Consider the following 18,830-nt stretch of genomic DNA (forward strand, 5'->3'; position numbering starts at 1 on the left):
AGGATAACAGAAGAGCCACGGTTTTACTGTTGAATGATCAATATATAAGGGAGAATATTTTTTTGGGGAAAAATAAACTGGGTAGAAGGAGGTGTCAGAAAAAATTCTTAGTGTGCAAGTCTGTTGTTTACTCTGGTTAATGGGAGCATGGTGGAAGCACCATATTTAAGATACCTTGCTTGTGAGTGTGGGAAGGAAACCTAAGGAGCACACTGCCTTTGTCATTTTGTTGCACACTCCTTTGAAATCAATTAATGAATTTAAATTGGTATTTGATTATTTAGTCATGAATGTTAACTAATGAATGAATGTAACATTTATTGCTGCGTTTTACTTACAGTCTGAATCACCCAGTAATGGAAGGAGCAACCTAACGTCTACTCCTGCTCTGCCAGCACTTCTAGAAAAGTGAGTTTTGTCTAGGTCATCTCTGTACCTATTAAATGCTAACACTAAATGATAAGTTAAAGAAACATACTTTGAAATACTGTGATATTACTACTACTTCTTAGCACGCTTTAAACATGCAAATTAAAGGCTTTCAATGTGTAAATCACTACAGAATATTGAATTTCATGTATTTTAGATTAGTGCTGAGGCAGGACAAAATTTATCTTATGTCTTTGTTTTGCCTTGTGCTTTACTAAGAATGTAATTATGCAACAGCTGAGAAAACAAAAATGGGGAACTACAGCACTGACTGCTACTATTCCAAAGAACTCTGCAAGATCTAGACCATCCTTTGAAACTGCACAGAAACTCTGTGAGAAAATACAACAACCAAAAAAACCTTATCAATATTTTGCACCTAAGAAAACAAATCTCGTTATCAAGTAACAGAGGCAGAACTTGAAATTCAAGTTTGAGCAAAAGCATGTGTGCATGGGCCAGCTGCTCTAGTAGTGTAGAATTACCTACACCAGCAGAGTTTTGTATGTTTGAGCACTTCAAGCTGAAACTCATGGTTTGTTTGAAGTCCAAGTGAAAATGTTACTAAGACTTGAGAGAAAACCCATTGCCTACAGATAATGTCAATCAGGTTTTGAACTATTTTTTTGCCAGGAAGATAAGGCCTGGAAAAAGGGTGGGATTCCAAAAATTGAAATGGGATCCATTGTTGAGCTTATTAAACCTTGACTTTGATAGATCTGCTGTGTCTCAATCACTTAAACTCTCTGTTTAAGATAAAATAAATGACAGGAGAGCACTTCAGGAAGACAGCAATATAAAACATATATAATATATTATAAAATATAAAGCTTATCTTCAGGCTAAATGCTCAGACTTTTACTTGAGAAAAGTTCTAGTGAGAAAAGTGAGGTATGTGTATTTTTTTTAACCTGTGCATCAGTTCAGCATATGAGTTCAGCACAGGAGAATACTTAAAAGGCAAATAAAAACTATGGTTTTTTGAACTAGTATTTGACATTACTTCTGTTATGTTCTTCTTATGTAGCAGATTACAATTTCTAAGATGATTTTTTAGAAAGTTGAAGGAAATGTTTTCATGAATAGCAAATAAATGTCATGGATGAGCCAGGAAACAAAGTCTCTTTTCTTCTTTTTTAAAGAAGAATAAAAATGATGGTTTTCTTCCCTTAGAAACATAATTACAGTTCTTAAATCACAACATCCTGAAACTAATATTTTTCTTGGTGTTTAATTTTTTTCTTTTGAAAGACATTTCATTTCTCTGATGTACAGAGAAATGTCTTTTTTAAAGACAAATCATGACTCACGAAATTGCAGCATACTCCAAATACAATGCATTTCTGTGATGTTATTTTCTATTTGTCTGCTTCTTTTGTCTTGGCAGTGGGAAGTCAAATGGAGAGCCTGACTGTGAAACCTCAACTCCTGTGCTGGCACAGAGTGGGTTGGAAGAGATCAGTCCTGAAACTAAAGCCAAGATAGAAGAGGAAGCATATAACAAGGGGTGGGGATATGTTTTGTAAAATCTGTAAATATGTTGCTACCAGCTGAAGATACATGCCTTTACAATTTAATTTTAAATACAATAGTTGTGTTGTTGGTGTCACAGAGTGCTTTACACAGCATGTTTTGGGGCAGTTAAAAACTTTGGGATCTGTTTCTGAATGTCAAGCAAAGAATTTTGTATTATGTGAAGAGTGAGACAAATTCTGATCCTCTCCTGCAGAATCCAGCATGCCATCTGACTTTTGCATTGAATTGCATTTATTCTCCAGGAAAAAAAGTCATTATCTAGAGGATGTTCAAAACGATGGAAAGTTATAAAGAAATGTTTACTGACTCCTTTACAATAGACAGGAATTGTTCTCTGTGGAGAACAACCTCTTCCTTTTGTTCAAAATGATAAATTTGGTATCAGCTTTAATATAATCCTCTGTTCAGGAAGGGTGGCTATCTGTGTGCCTTGCTCATGGCCTTCAGCTAATTTTAACTCTTGTTTAAGTGCTGCAACACTGCTACTTGTGTTTTGTTACACATAACAAAACATAAAGCTAATTTTTTGTTAAGTAAGATCACGCTTATGCAACATCCTAGACTAAGAAATAAATGTTTTGTCTGATAAAGATATCAGGAAGCCTTGAAGAAAACCAAAGAACTTCAGGAACTGAAGGAAGAAGATGAAGAGACACCCAAAGAAAGTCATGATGAACATGAAGAAAGTGAAAATGAAGATGAGATAAAAAATCTGAAAAGCAGGTGAGACAGTGATGTAATAAGTCCATACAAAAGGGGCCACTTTTTTCTACTTGTGATACCCAAGCAAGTGTTTTATACTATCATTTTGGCATGTTTTCCTCCTGGGGAAGCATTTTGAAATAACAGTATTTTCAGGGAAAGTAATATTCCAGGACAATGTGGTTGCAAACCACAAAACTTTTGATTTTGATATTTCGGTTAAAGCTGTATGTTGACAGCAAGATGCTTCATCTTGATGGGGTTTGGTTCTGATTTGAGGTAAAAGAATGCTCCATAAAAGTTCCTTAGATGCCAAAATGTATCTCTCTGGATATATACTGCCTCATAAAGGTTGTAATTTAGGAATCTGAATTAGTGCCATGTGTCATTCCTGTCACAAGAGTGACACTGCATCTGTACATTACAGAGGAGCTGAATGCTGGCCAAAGCAAGTGATATGTCCAATCCCAGGTTAAGGCAGGGATCCCTACCTAATCCAGAAGATTTTGTTTCCATTCCGTAACCATTATAGCTATAAACATCTGTTGATTTGAGATTTCAGCCACCTTCAGAGAGCAGCCATCTCATCAGTCACGACACTCTTGGAAAGAAATGTTTACCACATATTGCAGTGTTTCGTTTAGTTGATTAAGGTATGAACAGTGCAGAATTTTCATGATATCAAGCTCTGAGATTTGCCAGCTGACAGGTGGGAGAAATAAGAGTCAAGTTTACAGTCTCCAGCTGTCTCACAAGTATTACTCATATAGAATAGTTGAAGTTGGAATATCTGACTGTACAGCTCTTCATAAAAGAACTTTACAGTTTGATTCTTTTCTGACAAGGTGTTTGTATTGGGGGAAAAAAAGATGACACCTTCCAAACTGAAAAGCTTAAGATAATGAATTGGCATTTGTTTAATATATAATAGTTTTCTTTTTGTTTTACAGCAGACTTGAAGTCATCGTTAATTATTTATATATCCTGTACCCCAAACTGTGCAAACACTGGAATGTGCTGTGGCTTGTAGTGGCTGCAATAGTCATTTTTGCCGTGGTGTTGGGAATCTACCATTTCTACAACTCCTGTGATGAAAAGTCAGAGGCACCCGAAGGGAAGGCCAGCTGTTCTGCGGCCCATCAGTACTCCTGGTGGAGCTCAGGACTCCGCCAGGAGCAGCGCACGGAATAACAGAGCAACGAGCGCGCCCTTCTGATCCCTGAGCAAGCTTGTGCATTAGAGCACCATTGTTAAAGGTAGTGCTTAGTCATCCCTGAGGCTGTTCCATGTGATCCCTTAGGCAAGTGAGTCGCTCCACACCACCAGGTTTGGGATGCGTGGTGAGCATTCCTTGCCAAGACGCCAATCTGCTAAATAATCCTGTCTTGTTCTCTTATTGTAAAGGACTCGTACAAATCAAGTTGTCTTGAATCATGGTAAGGTTGTGGCAGTAATCAGCGACCTGCAAGACATTTAAAAGAATGATTTGCATGGGACATCGACATTTCTAAGACCATCATAAAACCCACATTTGCAGTTAGTGCTTTACTTTATATTTCCTGAATTTATTGTTGATTGTTGAAGTGCTAATTGCATTTAAGTCCTTTGGGTTTTAAGAGGCTAATTAATTTCCTTATTCATGACTATTGGGTAGAAATAGAAACATTTCCATGGAAGAATATAATTATCTTCTAAGACCAAATGCCTTGCTGCTAAAGTAATTTTCTAAGAGGAATTGTCTATGTGATTATTTAAATGGAATGCTGAGTACGTGCATAAATGTGTTTTATGATATACTTTAAGAATGGGACCACCACTTTTTGTAAAATGGAATACTCAACAGAACCTGAAATGGGGTCTAGGTGGCACAGATATCATCCAAAAAGTCTGGGAACTTCTGATATATAAAAGTTGCTGAAAATGCACGTATGCCACTCAGAGTCAGTACTGGTTACAGCCAAAAGCGGTAGCTGCCTGGAAAGGGTCCTTGTGCTACTCAAGCCCAAAACACAGCAGTCTTGGGCATGGGAAGCAGACTTCAATTCTTTATTGAAAAAGAAAAGAATAACTCTTCAAACTTCTGTAATAGAGGTGACCACACCAAGCAGACTCTGCTCTCCTGCTAACACTGGAAATAAACATTCTTTGAGATCTGCAGCAGCAGCAGAGTTCTGAGAGCATCCAGAACCCAACCAGTGCCTACATGAATCAGGCCGTGGTAGCAGTGAGGGCTTAGGAGAGCTCACTGTGTGTTTTCAGTAGTTCATTTCAGGAATCTGATGCCAAGACCAAAAGTGATCTGATATGCTTCCAAAGCTGAACTACCACATCGGGCTAGAATAAACTGGATTTTTTGCCAGTTCTGCCCATTTGGGAGTTGTGAGTTCTTACACAAGAATGCGAAAGCCTGAAATTTTTGCAATTTGAAAATGGTGGAGCCATTACCTGTACAAAACCCAGCAGCTAGGGCTGACACCAAAATGTGTGTCACTGAAGGTGTGCCGTTTGTACCTGCTGAGCATCGCTTCTGAGTGAAGGTGAACCATGTTTGTCTTTCCATTGCTGTTTGGAATTATTTGCTGCAACAACAGCAATTCCAGCGTGACACTCCGTTGCACTCCTGTCCTCCCTTCTCCTGGCATTTTCTGACTGAGAACTGGCTCTGTTTTCCAGTGGAAGGATAAGAGGGTTATGAAGTACTGTAATTTCAGTTCCGATGCAGTCAATATTGTCCTGTCTTCTCCTGGTGGAAACACAGAACCTCAAGCTATCAAAGAAAACAGGTTTCCAACTCAGTCAGAAATTTAATTCACATATCTGGCACTAGTAACAAGTATCCTTCTGGTGAATTTTTGTTGGCCATGTGTTTCTTAGGAGAAAGAAGAAAAAAAAAAAAAAAAAAAAGCAGGCCACTGTCACCTTTTTGGGGGGTGGTGGGGTGGGGAAGGGAGTCTATAAGCAATTAGGAGGGTTGTTGTTTTTTTTTTTTTAAAGTACATATATTGAGGAATAGTGTGCTTAAGGAAGTTCAAAAAGGATAATGGGGAAGTGTGATTTGGTCTAAAATTGCAATTGGTAAAGAATAAGACAGGAGAAGGTTTCTTGCAAATTACTTGGAATCTGTTTGGTTCAGTTAGAATTTCTGACTGTGAAGAACTACTGCGACCTTTCACATACTTTCAGTATTGGAAGAAACTTGTCAATTGTTTCTTGAATGCTTCTTTACTAAAATCAGCTTATTTAACTTAATATTCTTAACAAATAACATTGATACCTTAATAAGTCAACAAAATTGAAGGGAAATACTTCTAAATAGTCAGATTTCTCTATGCCAAAAATTATGGCACATATTTATGTGATTGTGGAAATGTTGGGCTGCACTGAAGAAAAATAATTAACAGTGCCCGTAATGGAATTAATTTGGTTTTATCCAATAACTGATTTTAAGTGTACATAGTTATTGATATCAACAGGACTCTCTAATTGCTTAGTGTTAAGCATGTGAAAATGTCTTTTTGGTCCATGGGTGAATGAGGTCTCCATCCTCTTTTAAGATTCAGCACACTGGCTTTTTGTGGAATTAGTGCGAAGGGACAATTCCCATAAGTAGCTGTACTGGTTTGAACTGAACTACTTGCATGTCTGAGGCAAGTATAATTTAGACACAAATTAACTGAAAGAGGCAAGATATTTTAATTGGGGTGCAAAAATGAAGATAAAGTTTACTAAAAAAAAAAAAAAAAAAATTGTTCTTTTTATAACTACTTTGAGAAAACTGTCCGCTAAAAATAATAAACCACAATGACTAACAGCACACGAAATAGCTATATTTATATTTTTCAGTTATTTAATTAAAACACCTTTTGTTTAATAGGAAACTAGATTAAGCTCAAAAACTATTCTAAATATAATTTTATCTGTTGTATATTACTTTGCTTTATCTGGAAAAAAAAAGCCAAACAACCTCTTTTGTGTTCAAAGATCACATCAGATAACAAGAAACAGACCTATTATTTATGCTATTACCACTGAAATAGTTTTCTTGAGGTGCAATATTTATTTTTCTGCTTTAACAAGACACATTTATGGTTTCTCCTGCACAGCACAAATGTTTCTAGCAAAAGGAATTTCAAAAGGGCACTATTTTTGTGTATCATATTTAAATCTGTAATATTGTAAGATTTTGCACAAGTGTGCTGGTATTGTACTGTATAGTATCACATACTTGAGTTTTGAAATAAAATCATGGTTTCAAAGTCTTCCATGTTTTTTACCTTAAAGATTTGGGGTGCTCTGTCTGCATATTGATGGCCATGTCCTCATGAACTAAGTCCTGCCTTGTCTACACTGTTACATGTTCCGAGGATCTTGCTCTTAGTCTTCCAGTTCTTCAGGAAAATGGGACAGAAGAGGAGAGCAAATTCCTGTGAGAATGGAGAAAGTGTTTGGAAGCAGGGTCACCCCTGCCATGCTGTAGAAACCAGCTGAGAAAGGAAGCTGAAATATCCTGGCAAGAGTTTAACTCCTACTTCTGGGGGAGGCCACATGTCATGGAGGAGGCTGAACATGGGAAGCCACAAGGGAAAAATCTGTAACTCAAGGATTCTGAGCAAAAGGTCAGGAGTCTTTATTTGCTTCATGTCCTTGTGGACTTGGGAGGTCTGGGAAGCCTGGGTCTTGTGGGGAGCAGACTTTCCTGACCAGCGGGTAGGAGTCAGTCCTCAAGTTGTCAGTCTCTGGTGGTCTCTGCCAGGGGACGAACTCTGGGACATCAACAACCTGGAAAGGAATTACTGTTTCCATGGAAAAACCCTGATATTTGTATTTTCTACATGAACTTACTTTCTTTTTTCTTGTTTCCTCTACTGTTGTTCGAGTTTCAAGGTTCCTTTTGAAATTATTGTAGAGAACAGTTATATGTGTTCTGTCTTGTCAAAAGTTTTCTGTTTAGCAACCCTCATCAGCCTTTTAAAACATGCTGACATAAAAGGCTGGGAATTTTTCATATAGGTTGCAATAAGTATTTAGGTCAAAGACTAATTAATCATTCAGTATAGGTCTCCTTTTTTTTTAACCACACCGAAGAAGATTATGAAGACACACCAAAAGGTTAAAGACCTTTTGTACTGTTACAGTCCAAATAAGTGATCTTCCACGCAGTTTTGGAACAGCTGAACTGCAAAAAGGAAGAAACAGACAAAGAACAAAGTTATTTCAGTCTTGCTTCGTCATTCTAAAATTCTCTTCTCCCTTTCCTAATCTCTAAGACCTTGTAAAGGAGCTCATATTTTTATTTGGTGTTGCAAAAGCGTTTATCTCATTTTTACAGCTAAAAATCCTACTACACATCAAGAGTTTGACTAAAGGAACTTTGCCACGGTGAGGATAGTAGGCAAAAAATGTTAAGACCTGGCAGAACAAATAACATGCCATTTTAAAATGTCAGAAACCCCGCTATTTATTACTTTTCATGGTAGAAAATACATAGCAGTACAAGGTAAGCTTTTTTGATAGTAAGATTTTGTTTAACGTTCTCAGTATTTTACAGCCAGTCCATGAGAGCTACAGAATAATTAGGTTCTGCTTCTACTTTGTAAATGTGAATGAGTGAATCCTCTTGCAGCCTTCTTCAAGTGAGAGCCACTTCTGATTACAGTACCTGACACTGCCATTTGTAGAGGCAGGTCAGTACAGCACGATAAGGGAGGGAACAGAAATTGGAGCTAGAACTTTGTCTAAAGATCTCATTGAGTTTTACCAAATTCAGTTCCAAACCACAGCCCAAACACAAACCAATTTTCATTCCATCGTTGCTGATGGAGATATGATTTCACTGAGCCCCAGCATTCTCCTCCTCTCCCCTGTTACATGCTGCTGCAGGAGATGTGCCTGTGCCCCGTTGAAAAATAGTTAATGCTCTCTCATGTATTGACTGGGGACTTCCTAAATGCAAACCACAGTTTAAAGAGGTAGCTTTACATTGTTACACTTGTGTTTCCAGGACTCTGAAAACAGCCTGGAGACACTGGACATCTAAAAGCTTGCCGAATCACAAGTTGAACATGATGTGAGAAAATCATAGTGTTGCAAAAATAAAAAGACTGACACCATTCTGAACTGTAAAGCAGGTAAAGCAATTTATTAATTAGTCTTGGCATTGGCAAGGCATCGCATGGAGCCAGGGGGTGAGGCAGCAGGGGTTTCTTGGCTGAAAGAAAACTGGCAGCAGAGGCAGAACTCTTAACATAAAATACTTAGAAAACATAAGGGAGTAAACTATCTTCCATGTCCATTGCCAGCAGGAAAGAAGTGATTGGTTTATAGCAGGGAATGGCTAAGTCAAGTTGGAGTAGGGAATACCTTTGAACTGTAAAGAGCAGTGAGGCACTGAGCAAGAACATTAGAGGAAATGTTAGGAATCTGTCACTGGAAATCTTTGAGAACAGGTTAGGCAAACATCTGTCAGGAATAACATAGATCCAGCAGACATGACTAATACTAAAGGAATTAGCACATCCCTTAAACTCCATTCCTGCTCTGTGTTTATTGGAACCTCTGGGAAAAAAAAAAAAAAAATCTCTTTGCTAAAACTTCCCCAAGTTTTTTTTAAGTTATAGTTGTGAGGATCATCTGCGTTTTGAATCAATCCATGGGAATCACTGTTCATTGGAATGTCACAAAAGGCAGCAGTGATGGCACTGGCTGCAACCTTTGTACCTATGGTGTCACAAGGAGTCCCATTTACAATAGTTTATTTCCAAATCTCTTAAAAAATAAGTTTCATATTACCTTTGTGTTATGGGAACTACTTTTGCATTGGAACTATAAAGAAAAAAAACAAGTAAAACTACTCCATCAAAACAAATAGGACAGTGGGGAATGGATGCCCTTCCAATCCCAATAAAAAAGAAAAATCTTGTGTGGCATATTGCGATACAATAGATTTGTTTTATTTACCAGATGAATAGGCAACACGAATAATGATCCATTCACCAGTAAAACAGGAAAAAATAGCAAAAGAAAACCCTCTTTCTAAGTGTTTACTGACTTAGCAGTGTAACAGCCTTATCTCCCTTCCTCAGCCGTGCTATCTGAATCAGCAGTAGTGACATTTTTCAGCAGCCCCTACATGAAAGCGAGTGGAAAGGGTGATTAGGGATTTCCGGTCCGTGACCTCGCCCTGGAGCGGGACGCTCCACGCATTGGCTCTGACATTCTTTCGATGAAGCAGTGCAGTGACAGCTGAGGTTGCTTTCCAGAAGTCATCTCATCATCTGACAGCATCCAATACCTTAACTTTCCTTATCACAGGAGACAATCTACCTTCAATTTCCTTCTTTTCTGAGTTTTCCAAGCTGGTGGCAATGGCAAATTATCTTGGAGTTACCTCAGCAGTGTCTTTCATCTGGGTTATGACCTTCCTGGCTCAACATTACTTGGTAACAGGTATGTAAAGTTCTGCTTTTTAAAGTCTTAGAAAAAGTAGCTGGTTTAACAAACAAAAATGTGGGGAAGGAGCGTGTGTAAATGCATTTCTAGCAGAGGAAACCACAGGGCTTTGAGAATACAGCGCAACAAAACCTGGCACATAGGGAAACTTTCATTGTTGGTCTAATTCAATTGCTAAAACTGCTGAAGCCTCTAAATGCCACAGAACTGCTCATTTTAAAGATCTGGGATCACATTTAGGATTAAGCTCGGATCTATTGAAATGTAACTTTATTTTGTATTATTTCAAATACCAAAGCAAACAGTTTTGTACAATCCTCAGAGAGCAGAAGAGGGGACCAGTTCTCTTTCAAATTCCATTATCAGCTTGACAGAATCCATCCTAATTGCAATAGCTGCTGGGATATCTTCAGATACTCAGTGCACACCAGAAGCCTCCAGATGCTTCACTGTTTTTCAAGGAGTTAATGCTTGTTCTATTCATGTTCAAGAACCTATAGAGTTATTGCAGACAGTTGATTTTCTGGATGTCTGACTCCTTGTCCTGCTCTCTGGGGCTGGCAGTGAAACCTGGCAGTGTCCCCACTGTGGTGCCCTGGCTGGTGAGGGCACAGCCCTGCCTGTCACCCTCTGCTCCTGGCCCCTTTCCTTGTGGAACAGCCTTGTGCTTGCTGCTCCCTGACACCAGCAGCCAAAGGGAATAACAAATCACTCTAATAAATCAGAGTGAAGGTTAGACACAAAGCAAAGAGGAAAGCAACGGCTCCCCCGCAAAAAAGCAAAAAGGGAACTAATACCCAAGGCCAACATCCACAGCTTACAAAAACGGAACAATTTTCTTCCTGTTCTATGGCAACTTTGTCTTACTCTGAGATTCTTCTGTCTAGGTTTTCCCACTTATTTCACTGCACCAAATTTTTAACCCAAGGCCGAAGTACTGAGCAGAATGTGCCAGTACTAGGTTAGCTAAATAGAGCAGAGCTTTATGTACAGCTCTGGGCAGCTCGTGGACCAAAAAGGATAATGTACTTCTAAAGGATTAGTGTACAAACTCAGTCATCTTTAGAACAGAGTTCAGAGGTAGTTTAAGAAGCGATGAAGAGACTTGAAGAGGCTGGTATTCTCTTTTTGGATTCCTACCTCACGGCGTGAAATTCACATCTTTTACAAAATGTATCGTTTACATCACTGTTTTCTTTTGAAAGGCCTAGCAAATTTTAAGACACAGCTTTGGTCCATATCCTAAAATCACTCTTCTTATAATCTGCAACTGAAGTTTCTGGCACTGAATTTCTATATTATGCTCTGTATCTATCATGCAATACACACGTGAAAATATTTGTCATTGAATGACTGAGTGTAGCAGTTCACAAGTACCTAGGTTATTTTCAAAGATTTCATTAAATTCCTTTCAGTCAGCTGCTCAGCTTTATTTGAAATGTGTAAAGTTGGTCATTGAGAAGATTCCTTTCTCAGCATTATGTTTTTTTAAAAGTTGTATTGGCTCAAATAGGGAAAAGTAGAGAAATAATAGATTAAATAAGGTAGAGAAATAATAGATTAAATAAGGTAGACTTGAAGTCTTTGATAACAGCACACACGCCTTAGTCACCTTTTGTCCCCTTCTCATCACAAGAGTGGCTTGGCTGCCAGTTCTGTCTTTTCATTCATAAAATTCAGTTTAACTTGTCTTATTAAGAAGTCATGGGGTGGATTTGGAGGCATCACTTCATCCTGCCTTGAGAGTTTATGGACTGCCTGTGTTCTGAAGCACAGATTTTATGAAATATTCATTAGTGTACACACCTAGTGAATACAGCCTGACAAACATATTGAGCAAGGAAGTAACACCTGTGCCTGGTGGTTATCTGTCATGTCTGCAATGAAATGCTGAAATGTTTCATTTGACAGGGCAATTACTATATGTAACTCCAAAAGAATCTTTTTTTTCCCCAGTAAATGCCCCCAGTAAAATATAGAGGCAGAATAGTAGTACCCTTTCTCCTTACTTGTGCTAAATCCTGAATTTTGTCCTAAGTCCTTAAGACAGATGAGAAAGAAGAGCAAGTGTAACCTGAGCTATGCACTTGCTGGTGCAGGTGTCACAAAGAGTGTGCCAACTGTGGCTGTTTAAAAAACTGGATGAACTGCCTGGAAAAGTGTAAAGTTCACCTGGCCTTTCTCCTCTTTTCCTGCTCCCTGCCAAACACAGTAAATGGAACACTTGACAGTGGCTGGGGGATGAAAACATCATGCTAAGCTAGGAAAAAAAAAAGGAAAAAAGTTTAGAATGAATAAGGAACATCAGAAATTATACAATCTTTGTATTTTCTTATTGGTATATTAATTCCATGAAAAATTATGTGTAACTTCTTTGCTGTTACGTACCTTACCATCTTCATAAGAAGGGTGTAATAACAGAAGAAAGGAAAGGAAAGGATATGCATTTAGTCCAATGACAGTCAAACCTTTTGAAATCTCAGACTATTGAGTTAAAAAAAAATAGATTCCATTTTAAAATTGTCTTTTATACTAGAAACTAATTTTCTGCTATCCTCAAGCTAGAGACTTTAAAAAATGTTCAATTCGGTTGATCTTAAATTCTTCATGAGGAATAAATGTTAATATTCAAATACTAACCTTGACTATTTTATGGCTTAATTACAGGTTCCATTAATTCACCTTGCAGGATCAAGGGTATAGGAATTTATCTTGATCGAAAAGCGAATTTCTCAGAAGCAAGTAATGGATGTAATCAATTCCAACTACAGCTGGCAAGTAAAAAACAAGTTGAAGAGGCTCTGAAACATGGCTTTGAAACATGCAAGTATGTGCCATCAGTTAGTGACCCACTACCTTTAGTGAACCCCTTCACACACAGCTGAGGCTGGTGATAAATCTCATACTAAAAGCACTGATGCTTTTTATTGTAGCTACGGATGGGTGAAAGAGGGATTTGCTGTTATTCCTCGGATAACGTCCAACCAGAAATGTGGTCAGGGAAAAACTGGAATAGTACAATGGAATGCTGGCAAGGAAAAAAAATTTCATCTCTACTGCTTCAATTCCTCGGGTATGTAAGCATGACAACTACATTTTCTGTGTGTTTTGGCTTATATCGATTTGTTTTTGTTTTTTAAATCTGCATGAAAAAATCATGAAAGTGAGTAATTTCTTATAATTTGTTGACCCTTTCCCCCAGTCTTAAACATTGTCAAGCTGTTCTTAGCACTGAAGCTTACAAGAAATTACAAAAGGTGAATTCAGTTATTCCCAATTCATTTGGTGCTGCCATGAAAGCTCTTGAGGAAGAGTTGCTTTTACCATTCTGTAATGTTGACACAGTGCAATTAATATGTTTTGATTATTTGGGCATGATAATTTAAAAGACAGTGATTGGATCTTTAACCAGGTTGTCTGTGTGTGGTGTGTCTGTTCTTGCAAAAAGGCCAAAAGTGGGGTACTTCAGGAAAATAGGAATTTTTTTTATAAAGGGAAGTTTATCTATTAAGACAAATTAAATTATAAGCCAGAACTGCCAAGATTAGATTCCCAATCAGTAAAATTCAACAGCTCTTTTTAATTTGCATCATCTTAGGTGTGAAAAGACCTGCTTTTCCCCTCACTGGCTATTTACAGATTGAAGATCCAACAGTAGAACTTGGGCCTTGATATAGGTTAGATCTCAGCACAAAAGATCAATATTGTTTCTTAATGGCTTCTGTGGTATGAACTAAAAATAAATAACTAGAGATGTTTCCTTATTATGTCCCATATCTGTGGTTATTACATAATAAATTTCCCAATAATTAGACCAAATAAAGGATCATTTCATTATTTAAAATCAGTTCCTAGACTTTGCCAATGAGTTTTTAGATAACAAGAACAAGAGAATATGTAAAAAATCCTGAAAGTTCTCAGGAACAGTGTGTGAACAAGGGTTGGAAAGCAGGAGAAAGATGGAGAGGCAGGATATGCCCATGCAAAGATGTAAAGACCTGAGAGCCTGCCTGGTGACTGTGAACCTTGGAGATTCCAAAAAGACTGAGGATAAAGCTGAAGAGAGAAGGTCTGTGCAACGTGGTGTTTCACTGCATGAAATGTGTGTTATTCTCCAGCAAAAGCGTTGGGTAGGTTGGGTAGTGCTAAAGAGGCAGCACGTAACTCCAAATTATTTGCTTTGTTTTTGCTTTAATGAAAAGAAATATACTGTTGGAGTATGTGAAGAAAGTTAAGCTTGCTCAATGGTTAGAAAGCCCATTTAATGTATATTGCACGTCAGGGTGATTCCGCAGTCCTTTATCTTAATTTCCAAACTGCTGCCTGTTGTAGGCATTTCTTTCCATTTCATTCCAAAATATTTGTCAGAAGCTGGCTTGGTCAATTTTCTAGTGCCAGAAAACTTGCCAAAAACTCTTGAAAAACCAGAGTGGAAAAGGTGTCAAACCACTGCCCTTTGACATTTTACGCTGTAAAGGTGACTGCGTCATCAGACTTCCCGTGGGGGTTCACTTGGAAATCGGCACACGCATCGTTTCCCTGGTATTTACGTTGTGAGCTGGTTGTTACTTGAGTGAAATGTTTATAGCCTTACAGAATACAGGATTTCACTGGCAAAGGAGAGTTTTCACCTTTTCGCAGGAGCGCGATTCGGAACTCAGCTTTTCCAATTCCATGTAAAATCTCACTTTCGCCTATTTCTTATACCAACAACATCCTCTTCTATTAAATGACTTAATTTCTGGAAATTACTTCTTTTTCTTCAAACCTGAAGTCTTTTACTTCTTTTTCGTAGAACCAAATCTCTTTATTATCTCACACTGGTGCCTGATTTATATGAAACTTTTATGGGCTACATTTTTTTTTACAGGAAATCAAAATAATTTTCCAAGTAGCAACAGTACGTGCATACATTTTGAATATATATGTAATATAATTGAAATATTTTTGAATATTGAATCCGCAGTTAAGCTTCCAGCTCTGTGGGATATTATACTGTTGGGTTTTACGTGCAGTATTACTCTAAGTAGTTTCCATGAGGAATATAGTCATTGTATGGAATCATAAAATGAATACCACACCTGTTCAAAGGAGTGTGTGACTGTGAGAGTAATGATAAAAGCTGTATAATCTAGGTTGTAACCACAGATTTGAAATAGGAATGCCTGCTTTGGATAAAGCTTTTGTGGAGGAAAAAAAAAATAATATTCCAGGAGGGAAAGACTGAGGAACAATTTCAATAAATGTGTGTGCAATAAGTAGAAAACTGCCATCCAATGCAAATTCTGTGTATTTCTTTTCCCTGCTGCAGATGTCCAGATTAATTCATGTCAGCTAGACCCAACTACAACCACATTTCCTTCATCCACTGCATCAAGCGACTTCACTGCATATTCAGCCTCTGATTTGACTGAGAACATCACTGCAGTGCCCAGTGTGACTGTGACTGAGTCAGAACAACTCCTGAAAAAGAGATTTCGTGTGGTGTGCGTGACTGAAACGATCTTACCAACGGAGGCGCCCACCACACCGACGCCAGAGGAGCACTCGCCCACCGCCTCTCCCAGGCACACTCCCCACCTGGCCTTTAAGAATGATGCTGTTGTTTTTGGAGGTAAATAGAATGTGGTAGTTATTTATTGAAAATTAAACGATGTAGGAGTTAGCAGCCAAACTGTTCACTGCTATCTTTGTTTGCTGTCTGTTTTGATACAGCTGACCCTGGAGGCAGAATAGGAGTGTTATGGTTTTGCAGAACAAAGCTTATAGGGCAGAGGATTTTAAAATAGTTTTTAAGAAGAACTAAGATCTGATTTTATATTTTATGATAAATTTTAATATGAAATGGTGTAAGTTCATTCTGGTTAATGTGATTTGGGGTAGATAAATTTCTGGAAAAAAACTTGGCAAATGCTCTCAGTGTGACGGAAAACTCACCAAGCTCTTAAAACCAAAAGAAGCCAAGAAAGTTTTAAGGAGAATTGTTCTCAAGATATGAGGTGTGAGTAAGCAATCCTAACATACAGCATGGAGAAACAGACTAAATATGAGGAAAAGCATGCTAACTATAAGGATAGTTAATCACAAGAATGTGTTCTCTAAGCAGGTTGTAAAAATCCTCCAATGAGCAGATTAGACAAATATCTGTCAGGGATGGCCTAAATACCGGTTTTAGTCTATCCTGAAAGAAGCAAGCAGGAGTAACTCACCTTTTGATCTTCCTAATATTCTATTCTTTAATTAATGTGTATGTACTCTTATGCTAGGCTGGTTTTAGAAGAATCCAGATTTTCGCTCTTAAGCCTTCAGAACATCAGCTTTAATACAGGACAGAAACAAAAACTGTGCTTATATCACTTTTATCTCCAGGTATCCCCACCGCACTTCTTGTACTGGCACTCTTCTTCTTCATTATTTCAGTTGTTCTAGCAGTCTGTTATGTCAAAAAGTAAGTTGCTTTTTTTTTTTCTCCTTTCTCTCTCTTGGACTGAATTAACTCCTAGAGTGCAATCACTGAATATTTAAAATAAATACTAAAGAGCAGAGAGGTAATGATGATGACCTAATAGTGTTGCACAAATTTAAAAAAATCTTAAACCATGGTTTTATGCAGATAAGTTTGTTGTTGCTGTTGCCACTCCCTGCTTTAGAAAAGGAACACACAAAAAAGTATTGCCTATTTTTAATTGGTCAGCCGTGCCTAGTGTGAAACATTTCCAAGTGTGTCAAAACAGCAACACTGAAATGTGCATCTGCCCATACATAAAACTGTTTATGCAGTTTTATCCTTCTTTTTTTCACTATGTCACACTCAAGGTGAAAGTTTTTATTATTGCACAATGATTTTGCTCAGAAAAAAATAATTGTTGAACTCATTTGTCAAACTTCGACCTTCAATACAGTGCATCATGAAATGCTACTAAAAAATGTGCAGTTCTCACACCCTAGCCCAGGCAGCTTTATCATTGTGTACCACAAATCCTGAATATACGTTGTCTGTTTTTTAAAAAAATACCAAAATACTTCTTTAGAAAGGATAATGATCTAGCATGCTCTATCCTCTGAGAGACTTCTGCTTGAGTATGGCAATTTAATTCTAGCTGTTGGAGTGATTCTACCAAACTATGTCAGTATTTCTGCTTCACTGTCTTTTTTTTTTTTTCCTTTTAAAGGTACAAGAAAACCTTACCATTTTTAAACAAGAACCAGCAAAAAGAAACAGTTGTAACTACTGCCCTCAAAGAGACAAAATCAAATGACCAAACACCTGAGAAGGAAACACAGAATAATGGAAATAAGGTAGAAGAATGTAAAACTAAGCCTGAGGCCACGGTAAAATGTCTAGAAGCAGAAGTTTAAAGGAAAGAATGTACAGTTCTTGATGGAGGTATAAAATGAAGCACACAGAACTTAGCAGTGCTTTTAAACATAAGTGATTGTAAATACTCACATTTTCTCTATCTTTAACATATGAAACCTTGTTTTTTAATAATGACAACTTTGGCAACAAATATTCTTGCAGAAGAACATGGTATCTTATTTACTTGAAATAAATTCTACAAATCCATATTACAGCTCATTTCTCATCTTTAATAAAGAAGCAATTAGTAATATGCTATTAACAACATGCACTACATTAACCATTTGCATGGAATTCGGACCAGTATATAACAAAAAGGTTTGGATATCTGGCTGGAGGATGTCTGCTAGCCTAATGCCTAAAATAAAATGCTGATGCTGTAGATTAGCTCATGTAGATTAGTTTATTTCCATTCTGCAGTTGCATGCTGCTTTTAAAAAATGTCTGTTTACAAACAGGAGAAACAGTTCTGTTTACAAGGGAGTAAAAACTCAAAGGATCAACCCACTGTTATTCAAATGCCCAAAGAAGGGTACACAGATGCTGATGTTTATATATATATATATATATATATATATATATATTTACAGCAATAACTTACTTAGATGCCTTCATTGTATCATAATTTACTGTTTTATTTATTGAAACCACTATTGTTCTTCCACATCAGATATTTGACAGAGAGGGACAAAAAAGCCCCCTTGAACAAGACTCACACTGGAGATCTTTTTTGTCTATTTAAGTGTGGCTTTCATAATAAAGGACTCAGGTGGTCTGGGATGTCTGCAGTACTCTCTAAAAAATGAACTATGGTGGATATGTTTGTCTGGACAGTTTATCCTCATGAAAACTGTTTCACGGTAAAAAGAATTCATATAACCTTAATGTTACAAAAGTAATTAGTTGTGATAAAATAACAACACTAGCAGTTCATCAAATATTTTCCTGAATAAAGAATTTAGATAATTCATCTTTTTGTGTGAAGGCGGTTGTTATGTCAAAGGAAGGTTTTTTCAGTTCATCAGGCAACTTGAAAAACATAGTATTACATGATAATAATAATAATATTTTTTAAAATAGCAATAGAACTGCTCACCTATATTGTGGTTTCAATAGTGTAGGATAATGGGTTATGAACGTTGATATTTTCCATTCACATAAATTTTAAAATGCCCAGTGTTTATACATTCCACTTAGTAATGATTTATAGTGTATTTCTGACATCATACTTAGATATTCCTGGATTGGTGCTTTGTGGGGGTTTTTTGTTTGTTTGTTTGTTTGGGTTTTTTTGGTGGGGTCAGTTGTGGTTTTTGGGTTTTTTTTTTGGTTGGGGTTTTCAGTTTTCATGGGT

The 18,830-nt window shown here is 37.3% G+C and overlaps 2 protein-coding genes across 13 annotated transcripts in view; both read left to right on the forward strand.

Annotated features, from left to right (window-relative positions):
- The window catches only part of IRAG1 (inositol 1,4,5-triphosphate receptor associated 1), a 94,930-nt gene extending 89,365 nt beyond the window's left edge, over positions 1–5,565 (forward strand). For 10 of the 11 annotated variants that reach the window (XM_058420974.1, XM_058420973.1, XM_040066321.1 and 7 more), the window contains 4 exons: positions 341–408; positions 1,817–1,936; positions 2,557–2,688; positions 3,618–5,565. In XM_058420974.1, coding sequence (XP_058276957.1) covers positions 341–408; positions 1,817–1,936; positions 2,557–2,688; positions 3,618–3,858 — 561 coding nt within the window. In that variant the 3' untranslated portion in view covers positions 3,859–5,565. The remainder of the gene's footprint in view (positions 1–340; positions 409–1,816; positions 1,937–2,556; positions 2,689–3,617) is intronic. The other variant, XM_058420978.1, reaches the window with a different exon arrangement.
- A 1,447-nt stretch (positions 5,566–7,012) lies between these two features.
- Positions 7,013–18,415, forward strand: LYVE1 (lymphatic vessel endothelial hyaluronan receptor 1). Of its 2 annotated transcripts, XM_040066444.2 has the most exons (8): positions 7,013–7,283; positions 8,669–8,795; positions 9,979–10,113; positions 12,784–12,943; positions 13,050–13,189; positions 15,428–15,730; positions 16,486–16,564; positions 17,289–18,415. In XM_040066444.2, the coding sequence occupies exons 3-8, from the start codon at positions 10,032–10,034 to the stop codon at positions 17,473–17,475; spliced, it is 951 nt and encodes a 316-aa protein (XP_039922378.1). In that variant the 5' UTR covers positions 7,013–7,283; positions 8,669–8,795; positions 9,979–10,031; the 3' UTR covers positions 17,476–18,415. The 2 variants fall into 2 exon arrangements, with proteins under 2 accessions (XP_039922378.1, XP_039922377.1); XM_040066443.2 differs by lacking the exon at positions 7,013–7,283 and having other exon boundaries at positions 8,577–8,795.
- Positions 18,416–18,830: the final 415 nt, after the last annotated feature.

The sequence above is a fragment of the Hirundo rustica genome, chromosome 6 (genome assembly GCF_015227805.2).
Source record: "Hirundo rustica isolate bHirRus1 chromosome 6, bHirRus1.pri.v3, whole genome shotgun sequence".
Taxonomy (NCBI): domain Eukaryota; kingdom Metazoa; phylum Chordata; class Aves; order Passeriformes; family Hirundinidae; genus Hirundo; species Hirundo rustica.